Source organism: Typopeltis vanoorti, chromosome 17 (assembly GCF_054136105.1).
Source record: "Typopeltis vanoorti isolate ZY-2024b chromosome 17, IOZ_Tvanoo_1.0, whole genome shotgun sequence".
Lineage (NCBI taxonomy): Eukaryota > Metazoa > Arthropoda > Arachnida > Uropygi > Thelyphonidae > Typopeltis > Typopeltis vanoorti.
In genome coordinates, this window is record NC_143565.1 from 14,026,044 (window position 1) to 14,040,759 (window position 14,716).

The 14,716-nt window shown below is 35.7% G+C and overlaps 1 protein-coding gene across 4 annotated transcripts in view; it reads right to left on the minus strand.

Annotated features, from left to right (window-relative positions):
* LOC150097169 (Golgi apparatus membrane protein TVP23 homolog A-like) overlaps positions 1-14,716 on the minus strand; it is a 95,858-nt gene that overhangs the window by 76,923 nt on the left and 4,219 nt on the right. For all 4 annotated transcript variants that reach the window (XM_090407087.1, XM_090407084.1, XM_090407086.1 and 1 more), the window contains exon 2: positions 11,649-11,742. In XM_090407087.1, the coding sequence (XP_090263213.1) occupies positions 11,649-11,713 (65 nt within the window). In that variant the 5' untranslated portion in view covers positions 11,714-11,742. The remainder of the gene's footprint in view (positions 1-11,648; positions 11,743-14,716) is intronic.

Here is a 14,716-nt window from a genome sequence, read left to right on the forward strand (position 1 = left end):
GCCCCACTGCAAACTTGCTACCCTTATCCGTTCTACAAAAGATCAGCTCCCTCCTCTCTCTCTCTGCCTGGAGTTTACAAAGTACCCTGTTCCTGTAAGCTGGTGTACTTTGGACAGACAGGCAGATCAGCATCCATCCGTCTAGAGGAACACAAGTCTTACATCTTCGAACACAACTATGGCCATTCAGGCTTGGCTGACCATGTTTTGGACACCACCCACAGGGTATCATGGAAGAAAACCACCATGCTCCACCACAGCAAATTCAAGAAAGAGAGACTTTTCTTAGAAGCAGCAGCAGCTCTCAAAAACCAACCAAATCTCAATAAATACGGTTGCATTAAGCTTCCGAAGATTTGGGAAACACTCATCACCAGAGTTCCCACCTTACATTCCAGGCCAACTACTACTGCCCTTAGAGGGCACTCTAACTAGATAGGACTTTAGTGTCACCCACGTGGTTGGGCTTAGTATTGTTTGTTATTTGTGTATATGTTACATTAATTGTTTTTGTAATCCCCGTAGATGACTAGGACGAAATATAGGAAGTATTAAATTCTAATTTAATTCTTTTTGAGTGTTGTAAAAAATCCATTAAGCCTCCAACAAGATTTCATAAAGCCAGCAACCAAGATATTTATACCTTGACACTTGATCAATATTTTTCCCACTGTGTGTCAGTTTCATTGATATTTATTCCTATTCTTTAGCTTTCTATGTATACTCTGTCAATGAGTTTTGGAGATCTGTGATGTTATCTGTAATTAGCATGGTGCCATCTGCATATCGTAGATTGTTAACAATCTTTCCCTTTATTGTGATTCCCTCTGGACATTCTTCCAATGCCTTTTTAAAGATTACTTCTGAGTATATGTTGAACAAGAGTGGTGAGAACATGCATCCTTGTTTCACTCCTCTTTTGATGTTAATATCACTGGTGGTAATGCTGTCTAAATGAATGGTAGCTGATTGATTCCAGTACATATTTCTTATTGGTCTTATGTCTTTTTTGTCTAGCCCTATTTGTTGAAGGACTTCCATTAAGTTAGTGTTGTCTGACTTGTTGAATGCTTTTGTGAAACCTATGAAACACGTAAAGACAGATTTCTGTTTTTCTATGCATTTTTGTATCAATATTTGGGCATGGAAAAGGGTCTCTCTAGTACCAAAACCATTCCAAAAGCCAAACTGCATTTCACTCAGAATGTCTTCACTTTTTCTGCAGATGCGATTCTGATTACTTTCAAAAATCTTTTTAATGTTTGGCTCATTAGACTAATAAATTGGAAGTCACCACAGGAATTCGCTTTGGGTTTCTATGGGATAGTGATAAATGCAGATTTAAGCCAATCTGGTGGAAGTTCATCACTTTCATATATTTCATTGAATAGTTTTTCAAGAAGTCTGAAGTTGTCTGGTTCTATTAATTTTAAAAATTCTGTTTGCACACCATCTGGTCCACTGGCTTTTCCGGTTTTATCTGATCTTATAGCATTCTCTATTTCACATTTCAGAATTATTGGTCCTTGAATGTTATCTTTTATATTTATAGGCTTCTGTCTAGTATCATTGAAGAGTTCTGTTATGTGTTTTACCCAAATCTGTGCTTTATTCTCTTCTTCTAGAACTATTTTTCCACTTTCATCTCTTAGAGACACTGTTTGCTTTTTTCTGAGTTTTCTGGAAATTTCGTTGATTTTCTTATACAGGTTGAAATGGTCATGTTTCTTCTGAAGCAGTTAAATCTCGGTATATAAATTTTTCATCCAATTTTCCTTTGCTTTTTTTATTTTTTCTTGGTAATGTTATGTGTTTCTGTATTAGAGAGAAGTTTATAAAGGATTTTTCGCTTGGCAATGCTACTAATTATATAGTGGGTTTTATCCTATATTATTATTATTATTACATAACACCTCCAGGGAGTTATGTAATACCTCCAAAGACTCATCGAGGGAGGGCACCTACTCCACAACTCTCCATCTCCACCACTCAACTAACCGCAACCACCTTCATCATCCAAACCAGCGCTATCTACTGCCAACCACCACACTAGTTTTCACAGACACCCACAAACATCCATGCCCACGGCGGGATTCGAACCCACATTCTTTTGGCTGGAGAGCGGATAACACTAACCACTCGGCTAACCAGGCCCCCAAGTATAAGCAAACAAAGTTTGCACCTGAAGTACTTTCAGGACTGGGACAACTCGAGGTAAAAGTGGTATAAGTTCTCATCACTTGCTTTAGTATATCCCATAATACAAAGCACATCTCCTTGCAGACATGTATAATGCTATGCATTAAGGGAAGGGTCACTACCCAGACCGGTTTCGAACTTTATTGAGGTCTCATCAGTGGGAGCCAGACCCAGAGGTCTGGCTCCCTTAATGCATAGCATTATACATGTCTGCAAGGAGATGTGCTTTGTATTATGAGAAATACCAAGGCAAGTGATGAGAACCTATACCACCTTTACCATGAGTTGTCACAGTCCTAAAAGTACTTCAGGCGCAAACTTTGTTTGCTTACACTTGGATAAAGGATAAAACCCACTATATAATTAGTAGCATAGCCAAGTAAAAAAACTTCTATAAACTTATCTCTAATCCAGAGAATTTTAATAATAGGGTGTGACACCCTTTGGCAACTCGTATAGGTAAATATGACTTCTCCATTACTTCCACCTTAGTATCACCACCTCTGGATCCCACTACTGCAGACATACACAATATAATCATATTGCCACCTGCAAATCTCTAATCACAAGCTTTTCCATCATCATTTGGCTTCAACCTTGTGTCAGTACTGACAATGCTGATTCCCACGGTCAGGGGTATTGGCCCCACTAGGTGCTCATTTAATGGCGGCACTACTCGCCATGCCACCAAGTTGTCATTGGGCTTTGTGAGGTTTTAACAGAGTTGTCACTTCTGCTCCTTCATAGCCTGATAGCTTAGCTGCTGTTAGTCCATGGATGCTTATTCGCCAGATTGCTCTGCTTATGTCACAGCTAGCCTCCATATCTAAAGGCCATCCCTGATCCACCACCTGGGGAAGCACCCAATAGTAGTCAGCTATGCTCTGGGCAGAGCTGACTACTACCGGATGCGTTAATCCAATAACAACCCTTATATAAGCTAATTATGGATATTAACTGGATATGTGGAATGGTGAAGACATGGAGACATTGCCTAGTGCAATCAAGTGGTTGCTAGATAATGGACAACTCCATAATCTTCTAAGAAATAAGTAATTACCCCTTTTGTAGATAATGATGTAAATAAAATGAAGAAATGCATAGTGAGTATGTATCTATGATAACAGAAAGCTTTCAGTATATTTGTAGTTTAAAACCAAATCAATTCTAATCACCAATTAGAAAATTTTTTTTGAGGTCTTTTTTTTTAGCTACTTCTCAAGTCAATTCATCTTTACAGAGATTTAATCCAGCAACTCAGAAAAACTGACAATATAACTTAGATTAGATGATTTCATATAATAATACTAGTTATGTTAGGAGAGAAAGATTGCAAGCCATAAGAGTCAAGGATGCCAGTGAGAGAAAATGATGAAAATCTATTCGGAGTGTCATGTATGGAGATTTAATGATTCGGGATGTGCAGAGTAGAGTGCCAGAGGAGTCTTTGCCCAGTAGAATGACAGAGAGTGTGGCAATGAAGAGGAGCAAGAGTGTGAAGGAAATAATAGTAATGGTTGAGCCATATGACATGAGAAGTAGCATGAATCGTGTAGCACGAGATTTGAGGTTGAAGTTGCAGCGGTAATGTGTCAGAGGAAAGACAGGGTGTGTTGCCCTGGTATGATAAAGTGGAATGGAGGAAAGGGGCAGCAATGATGAATAAGATGACAATTGAGATGATGATAAGGGTGAGAATGTGCAGGAAAAGGGGTCTGGAATATGTGAATGAGTGGAGTATGTTTGAGGATAGAGGGAGCTGTATGCAAGAGATGGATTGCATTTGAATGCAGAAAGGTGCAGGCATTTGGAGAGACTGACTGTTGTTTTCAAGTGAGTGTGTCAGGACATGGAAACTAGAATTGCACACGTGGAATGTTGCAGGGATTTCTCAAGCCACTATCCTCATGTGGGGACAGTGTCTTGAGAAATAAGGTAGGGTGTACGCTATATTACAGAGCCAGGTGGAGTATGAGGGGATTAATAATGGCTATAAGAAGGCTGACAATACACTGATTTGTCTGTATGCAAATGCTAGGAGCATTAGGGATAAACTGAGAAGGATGTTCTAACAGGGATAGAAATCAAAAGGTATAGCATATTTCAGCAGGATAGGGAAGGTAAATGTAGTGGTGTAGTGTTCATCTCTTATCATGTTACTCGTGATAACAGATGAACTGTGTGTTGTCATGGTGGAGAATCTCAATGGAAATAACACTAATGGCTCTGAGAGTATGGTGAGATGGCTGCTTATAGGAAAAGATATTTATTGGGATGTTGCTACAAACCAGGGAATATAGATGGTGATGAGCAGAAAATGTTTAGGCAAATTAACTTGGCAAATTCAAAGCGGGTGATCATTATGGAAGACTTCAACTATAGCGATATAAACTGGGAAGAGGAGACAGCATGTAGTAATAAGGGAACTGAATTTTTTGGATTTCTTGAGGGACAACTGTCTTAGACAGGGGTTGGGAACTGGCGGTTCCGGAGCTGCATGCGGCTCTTGGCTGAACAAAGTGCAGCTCTTTTATGTTGAATTAAAAGATACATAATTAATACAAACAACTAAATATTGTTTTTTTGATACGGCCTGTTCGTGGCACTAGATACTATGCATGTGGCGTGTTATGCATGAATTTTATGACATGAACAACTGACAACTACGTCACATTTGAAATACCGCTAAATGTTAACCCTGCCTAAGGTAACTAGCGCCACAGCGAAAATTTGAACTAACTGATCAGCTGTCCTGTCAAATGCCACGGTTTTTAGATACATATGGATTTTAACTGTCAAAATAAATATTCTGTTAGTTAACTTATTTATTGTGGTACTAAACTGGTGTTTAATTTAGTGTCAGGTAATGTTATGCACAAATTAATTTTTATTTTGTTATTATGTTGAATTTGTGTTTTTACTTGCATGTAAATTTGTGATAATAACCCTCCTAATATGAGTTCAAGAAAAAGAAAAATAATCAAAGAAAACAGAGGATTCAATAAAATGTGGATAGAGAAATTTGTTTATAGAAGTAAATGAAAATCCTCAATGTATAATTTGCCATCTATGACTTCAAAATAACAAATCAAGTAATGTCGAATGACATTTTCGAGAAAAACATTTAGACTTCAGTAAAAATCCTGAGGGTGATAATAGAAAAAAAAGCTATTGAATAATTACAAAAGAAAACATTGCTTCAGCAAAGAAATTTGTCAACTTGGACGAAATCTTTGTCGAATACTACTGAAGCAAGTTTTTTTGTTATCCCTTGAAATAGCAAAAGTGGGAAAACCTTTTACCGATGGTGAATTTCTAAAAAACTGCATGTATATAATGTCTGAAATTCTATTTAAGGATATAAAAAATAAGGACGAGATAGGTAAAAAAATTAAAGATTTACCTCTTTCAGCTAGAACTGTCAAGGAATGGATTGTAACAAATTCTGCAGAAGTTTCAAATATGCAAATTATGGATATTAATTCTGCCGATTTTATATCTATTGCAGTTGATGAATCAAATAATATTTCCGATATGGCACAATGTTGCGTGATGTTTAAAAATATCACATCTTCCGGTATTCGAGAAGAACTTCTTGATCTGCTAACACTTAAAGGACACACTACAGGTCCAGATATTTCAGAAAACCCTCTAACAAGTTTACAGAATAAAAATATAAATATTAATAATATAGTATGCATTGTGATCGATGGCACGCCTTCTATGATTGCGGAAAATAAGGAGTTTGTTAAATTATTCTCCACTTATATTTCACATGGAGTTATTTTATTTCATTGCATTTTGAATCAATTTATTTATATAAATAATAAATTTAGTTTAATCCTTTATCCAAGTGTGAGCAAACAAAGTTTGTGCCTGAAAGTATCTTCAGGACTGGGGTATTTGCTCACACTTGGATAAAGGATTAAACTAAATTTATTATACTCTAACCAAGTGAAATATAAACTTTCAATATCTTTCTCTAAATCCAGAGTAATTTATTAAAAAAGGGTGGCACACCATTTGGCAACTCCTATAGGTGGAGATGACCTGCTAATGCTTCTGCCTGGTATCTCAACTTGGGCCTGGCTCCCACTGAAGAGACATCAACAAAGGTCGAAACTAGTCTGGGTAGTGGCCCTTCCCTTAATGCATAACATTAGACATATCCGCAAGGAGATGTGTTTTGCATTATACGAGATACTGAGACAGGAGTGTTGGTAGCTTGCTCCACCTTTGCAATGAGTTGCCCTGGTGTTGTACCACCTTACCCCAGTCCTGAAGATACTTTCAGCACAAACTTTGTTTGCTCACACTTGGATAAAGGATTAAACTAAATTTATTATACTCTAACCAAGTGAAAAAATAAACTTTCAACTGATGGATGTTGTGCCAATGATCAATTTCGTCCGATTTCGGGCACTGAATCACAGACTTTTTGACACATTTTTTAGAGGAACTAGGTAGTCAACATAAAGATTTAGTGACATTTACATCTGTACGATGGTTATCAAGAGGAAAAGCATTAAAATGTTTTTTTCAGTGCTTAAAAGAAGTAACAGTTTTCTTCACCACTAAAAATTATAACGTAAATCATTGTGGAACTTCTCAGTAATCCCGAATGGATACAAAATTTTTGTTTTTTTGCTTGATATGACAGAATATTTTAATAAGCTAAATTTGAAGTTGCAAGGGAAGGAAAACACAGCCTTAAAATTACTAGCGGAAGTCCTTACATTTGAACAGAAACTAAGAATATTTTTCGAAGATGTTACTGAAGAAAAATTTTTATATTTCGAAAATCTAAAAAATTATAGATTGAATTTAAATCAAGAAAAAGTTGATTGCAAAATATTCGCTGAAATGATTACTGTAATTTTAGATTCATTTACAAGCAGATTTCAGGATTTTAAAAGACATCAGAAGATGATAAAATTTATATTACATCCGTTAAATTGCAATTTAAAATTAATAGATATTGAAGCTTTTACTGGAATATCAATTGCAGAACTATAAATAGAGCTTCTGGAAATTAAGAATAAAAGTATTTGGGTACAAAAACTTCAGGAAATGGTAGCCCAAATTGAAGAAAATGAGGAGACTATGGAAGAAAAACCACAGGAAATTATATTTAGATGTTGGAATTCTTTCCCAACTAATTATTCAAATGCCAGGTGACTTGCTTTTGGGGTTTTGACTCTTTTCGGTTCAACGTACAATTGCGAATAATTTTTCTCTTCAATAAATTACATTAAAAATAAGTATAAGAACAAATTGACTGATGAAAGTTTGAAGCCGAATTATTATTAAAGTGCACGACATACAATCCAGATTTAAGTAAATTGGCTGAGAAGATGCAAAATCAAAAGTCTCATTAGTGAATTTTAAATTAAAACAATCAAATATCTATTAAAATACATAATATTGTATTTTTGTTTGGACTAATTCTTTTTGCAATACAAATTCTGACTTTCTTGCAATATTATACTTACTTAAATATGTTTTGTGATTAAAAACTTAAATCAAACTCAATGTTGTTTTATTTATTGAACATATAAAAAATTTATATGCAAACATAAAAGTGGTATTTGATATCTGGAAGTACTGAATTAAAAACAAATTTACCTAAGTTTGAAATAACTGCAACTTTGAGTCACAGGAAAAATCGAATTGAAGTTGCATAGCTCCCAAAATTTTCTTTTAATTAATTTTTTGGTGGAATGGCGCTTTGGTTCAAAAAGGTTCCCGACCCCTGGTCTTAGGCATATAGTGGAGGGAACATGAAGATCAAGAGTTTTGGATTTGGTTATAGCATCAGAGGATTTGATTGCGACTGAAATGGCATACTTTTCTCCTGCTGGTGAGAGTTACTATGTAGTCCTGACTTGGAGGGTGAATAGGCATGGGGAGGTATCAAAACAGAAGGAAGTTATGTGAAATTATAAGGCAGGTGACTATCATAGACTTAGAAACCAACTTGCAGCAGTGCAATAGATGAAAAAATTTAAGGAATAGGGGTTGTTAGTGCATGGGAGATACTTAAGAAAATTATTATTGATACCTCGGGTGAAGAAGATAAAGCAATTTGGGTAAGGGTGGTGGTAGAATGCCTCCATTCTACCACCATCCTTTCGGAGATTTGGTAAGAACTCATATACAGAATTGGGAAATTGGTAAGAACTCATATACAGAATTGGGCAGATGAGGGTAATATTATTATTTATCCAAGCCAGCATGGTTTTGTTAAAGGGCACTCTTGTTTTAGTAATCTGGTTATCTTTTACAATAGAGTAACAGGAACAATGGATGAAGATAAGGCATACACTGTCATTTTTTTGGATTTTTCCAAGGCATATGACAGGGTGCCACATGACAACTTTATTTTTAAGTTGCATCATATGAGTTTGCATATCAGGTTAGTGGATTGGATTGGTGATTGGCTCTCTGATAGATATCAGAGAGTTGTATATGGGGGAGTAGTATCAGGATGCAGGAAGGTTACAAGTGGAGTCCTGGGACCATTGCTGTTTATGTCTTTATGTGAATGATATTATCACAGGACTATAGGCAGATGTTCAGTTGTTTGCAGATGATGCAAAGCTTGGCAGGATTATTAGTAATAATGCTGATGTTTTTTGCTCTTTAAGAGGATTTGAATAAGCTGAAAGGGTGTGCAAAGGCAAAGAGATGTCAGTTTAATGTAACTAAATGTACGGTTTTAAAATTTGGGATCCACAGAAGGGATACTTCATACTCACTTAGTGAAGTTATCCTGGAAGAAGTGGAGAATGCAAGGGATCTTTTAGATTTAAAGTTCCAGGGACATATTGCAAAGGTTGTGAAGACATCTCAGAGAATTGCAGCAATGTTGAGGAGAACACTGACCACAAGAGATAAAAGTGTGCTGTCCCATTGTATAAAGCTTTAATCAGACCACAACTGGATTTCTGTGCTCAGATCTGGTCACTGGGATTTGAACGGGATGAAGTAACCTTGGAGAGGGTGCAGATATGGATAATAAAAATGATGTCAGGAATTTACAACACTAGTTATGAGGATAGGCTGATGGCATGCAGATTGCAAAATTTGGTGAATAGAATGCAAAGGGGGATATAATTGAACATTTAAGCTGTTGAAGGATTATCGTATTAACACTGACACTTTTCATATGGTAGAATGAGAGAAAGGAACAAGTGGCCATCCCTGGAAGTTGCAAAAGGAGGTAGTAAATAAAAGGGTAAGAAGTATTTTACATGGAGAGGTAGGAGCATGGAATGCATTGCCTGAGAGGGTGGTGAACGTGCATGCTGTGGATGATTTGAAAGAGTGTATAAGAAACTTTGTGTTCAGCTGACCTCCCATGATGAGTCTGGCAGTTCCATGAGGGTCAGGAAAATAATAATAATGATTAACCACCTACCCGTACATTATGGATAAAATACTCATCCTCATACACTTCGTATCCATCATATATTTCAATGTCATATCAATGGTGTTACAATTTTAATATGCACTTTGCATCAATGATAACCTTGACGTCTATAGACGTCAAGGTTATCATTGATGCAAAGTAGCATGGTTAAAATTTATTTTAACCATGCCGGTAGCATGGTTAAAATAAATGGTGGTAGTAGTTGTCTGCCATATCTCTATAAACTTAGGCATACTAGCTAGAGATAGCCAATAATCTGATGGAGAATAGCTTCTAACCAATTTCCAAAATGTCCTACAGCCAGAGAGTACATGCTTTGTCAAATGCAATGTATCTTTACAAATGTTTAATTCTACCTTTAACAAAATTTTGGAATTACTGGCATAATGCTCCTGAAGACCAAGAAGACTGGAATGATTCAGATACTGAAAACAAGTATAAAAGTAGATTGTAGTGCAGCTTGTTTCTCTGTATATAGTATATATGCTCCAGAAGATGACCTTGATATAAAGGTCGAAATGTCGAGTGTGGATTTTGGTTTATATTAAACTAAAGTTTTACTCAAACACGGTAGTTGTCTCCATAATTTTCCAAAATGTAAGTGTAAAAGTATTTGCTTATACAATTTTACATAATCAGGGATTCAGCCTTTACATGTTTAAACATCAATAATTATATAGAGGCCAAGTATCCATTGATGTTAATATAACATTTGGATAATACTGAAATACAAAGCTTAAATTTTTGATCGTTCTTGAACAATTTTTGTTTCCGATCAATTCTGAGCAATTATTTTCTACATCGTTTTATTAGACTAAATTTCAAAAATTATTCTAAAAATAGAAATTAATAGAGATTTTTTTACACAGTCATATTAGGATAATGAGGACAGCAGCTGATTGACTCCATAGGAGGCAATCTTAAAATTAAAGATGCTAAGAAATGACATTCTTGTTTAATCCTTATTCCAAGTGTAAGCAAAGTTCACATGTAAAGTATCTTCACAACTAGGCTATTTATATATAGAAGCTAATGACGTCATATTAATAGCCTTGGTATGTATTAATGCAAAGCATACATCCTTTTGGGTGTATATAATGCTATGCCTTATGGGAAGAACCACTACCCAGACTGGTTTTGATCTTTACTGAGTAACTGTTAAAGTGAAGGGAAACCTCTCCAAAAACTTTGAGTTATCTAAAAAAAACAATCTAAATTTCACTGAGTGACCCCTAAAGGAAAACTACTAAATTCATCACTCCTGATCTGAATCCTGGAATGATTCAGATCAGGAAACTCACCAGTGGCTTCACACTGTGACAGGCAAAGGCCTGTCACTGAGCAGAAATACTCTGCTCCCCAGGAAGTAAACCCAAAGGTGAACATTGTTAAATGTCATCAGTGGGAACCAGAAGAGATAGCGAGGTTAAAGTAATGTAGAAATCATATCTCCCTATACAAGTACTGAAAAGGTGTAACAGATTATTAAGCCAAGTTTAAGCATGAAGTATCTTCATGGTAATTACCTCCTTCAGGAGGTAATGATGCCATTCTTGAGCAAATGCATCCAGATTCATGACTTTCTCCTTCTATAATATTTTATCAATAAATAAAGCCAGTCAGATTGTTTTCTTTTTTTTTTGTTTTCGGTTACATAAAACAATAAAGATGAGATCAAGACCACCATCCTACTTACTGGTGGCTCAAAGGGACTGAGCCACCAGTAGGTAGGATGGTGTTTGATAAACTTCCATATTTGGAAGTTTATCAAGTCACCAAGATAATCTGGAAACTCTATAGAATGAGGTTTCCAGATTATCTAATCATAGTCCATCCACCACTTAACATACTAAGGCTTCCAAGGCTTTTGTGGATATAACTGATATTTTAAAAAAGCATTCATTTGGATTCTGATAATTACAAGCATGGTGCATCATTCAAAATCCAAAATTTCCTACATATTGGTATATCAAAAATGTCTGGTGGATTAAATAATAAATGTGACAAGTTGTCATACCTGAAACGTTGCTTCAATTCAGAAACATCAGTAAAATGAAGAGCAACATCATCTGCCCTCGCCATTTCTAATGAATCATATTAACTGTTTAAATCTGTCAATAAAAATAGCATATACAGTTAAAAATAGAAAAAAGTCTGTTCCATTTATTGTTTCACTTTACTCACAAAACTCTCACATGAAAAAATTCAATATTTAATAACAATATGCTGCAATTTTGAGAAATATGGATAAAAGGTTTAAAAATATATATATATTTTTTTCTTTTTCATGAAAGGAAAGTGAGCCTGTTGCATGGGATTCAGCTCTTTGATTTTGAAAAAGGTTGCAAAATACTTATGGTGGTATGTATAGAAAAGGCCTATAACAAAAACTTTAGAATATATAATGGTAACTCTAATGAATCTATGTGTACGAATGGTGCAATATAATCAGTCCAAATGACTTGAAGAATCGAGGATTTTTAATAAGACTCGAAGAAGAGTATTCTACAACTTAAATGTCACTATCCCTGATAGAATCTCATCACTAACTTAAATGTCACTATTGTATCATCTCATCCACCAAGCTCTGCAATTTACATTCATTTCATTTGCCGGCTGATTGGCTGAGTGGTTAGTATATCTGCTCTCCAGCCAAAAGGCTACAGGTTTGAATCCCACCATGGGCATGGATGTTTGTGAATGTCTGAAAATACTAATGATGGTGGTGTGCAGTAGGCATAGATGATGCAGTTCACTGTAATTGATGGATTGAGTGATGGAGAAGGAGAGTTATAGAGTGGGTGCCCTCCTTCAATGAGTCTTTGAACTCCTTGGAGGGTTACATAATAATAATAAACCTCTCCCCATAACCACCACTCCAGAGACCTGATATTGCCTTAGTCATCTGACCTTTTCTGTGTTTCCACATCACAATGAAAACTAGTGATTAAATCTCAGCAAAACAATCCAAGTGTGATCTGACCAATGCATTATATAGTGCCACAACATCTCCTTATCCCTAATTGTTAAAACTCCTTATAACTAATATGCCTAGATCTCGAATCTCATCCACTTTCCTGAAGCAGCATGGTTCTATCAATACAGTATATAGTCTTATATCTCTGCATTCCAAAGTGCAATACTTTAAACTTAATAAAACTACAACCCGATTCATTTGTCTAAAATAAAAGTCTATTCAAATCTTCCTGAAGGGAATTAACATTAAAAATACTCCTTATAATTCTCAACTTGGCATCAGCAGACAGATAATAAATAAGTTAAAACAACAGAGACCACCCAAGAACAGAATCCTAAGTCGAGCATTCCACCCACCATCATCCTCTTCTGGGACATCGCTTCATCATACACAACTTTCTGGTATCATTCATAGAGCCAACCTTCAATTTATCTAACCAAGATGTTATCTAATCCCATCCTCTGCCACACCAACCTGCCATATGATAATCTATAAGCACATTTGCAAACGTCCATGAATATCATTGTATACAAATCTTCCTTATTCAACACATTAAATACTTTATCATAAAATGCAAGTAGATTGTTAAAATAAGTTGTTTATAAGATCATGTTGACAATTATAAAGAATCCTATATATACAACTCAATTCTGTATCTTATTCCTAACCAACCTCACCAATACTATGAGTACAACTGCAGCTATACATACTAGTCCATAACTAGAAACTTCTGTCCCAGAGTCATGCTTAGAGAATGGTACTATATTGTCTTCTTTCCACTCCTTAGGAATATTTCCTACTGCAAGATTTTCATCAAATAATCAGGTGAAGGGCATAGTGAACTGTTTTGCACATTCTTTAAAAATAAATGGTAATATACCATCTATTCCAACAGCCTTATTAACATCAACCCAATCAACTCCTGATATACTTCTAATTCTTTCATCTCTAATTCTCCTTGCCTGCTTCCTACATAGTGCATGGCATCATTTACACCAGTGTGACATACACTGATGAAGTACTCATTAAATAATGCCAACACATTCGTTGCCAATTATTCTTCCTCTTGCTTTCCATATAGGAAAAGAATTGAATTGAGTTATCTTCGGCTTGACTGGCCAAAAATGACACATCCAAACCATTCAAATTCCGTCCATCACTTTTATGCAGTTCAATTTGTCCTTCAAATTCATTCCACACATTAACAAACTGCACTCCTTTCTCCTCACATATTTCCACTAACTCATCATTCTCAATCTTTGCTATCCACCTCATTTCAAGTATAAGACAGGTGGGAGCAATCAGATTCATGAGCAGGTGATGATCATAATAAGAAAGGAAAGAAAAAGTACAGAAACATTTTCTTTCCTTACTTTTTTTTACTTTGTTTTCTTACTATGAAAGAAAACATTCCTTTTCTTACTAGGAAAGGAAAAGTAAGGAAACTTTTTCTTTCCTTTCTTACTATGATCATCACCTTCTCCTCACGAATCTAATCACGCCTAACTGTCTTGTACTTGAAATGAGGAGCAGAGCAAAGATTGTGAATGATATGTTAGCTGAAATGTGCGAGGAGAAAGGAGTGCAGTTTCTTAATGTGTGGAATGAATTTTAAGGAGGATGAAATGAACTGTATAAATGCATTTGAATGGTTTTGATGCGAGTCATTTGGAGAGACTGCTGCTGCTGCAAGGTAGAGAAATGAGTGCAGAGAATGAATCTGATCAAGTAAGAAGTGATCTGAAAGAGCAGGAGAGTAAGGAAGGAGAGATTGAAATGGTGGTTATGAATGAACCTTCATATACATTCAGGAATGAGTGGTTATACAAATGTAGAAGTGTAAGAAACAAGGCAAATGAAATGGTTGCATTGATTCAGTCTGTTCACATAAAAATTGTTGGAATAAGTGCAGAGGCGTAGCTAGGGAGAGGCAGAGGGGGCAGTCTGCCCCAGACAGCACTTTGAACCTTTTTGAACTTTCACAGTTAATTCTAAAATACACTCTTTTGAACTCATTTCCATATATTGTAATATTACTGCAAATTTTTTGTGCAATTTCTGGTGTTGCTAGTTGTGAGAGGAGTTTTTCTAAATAAAATTGATTAAGA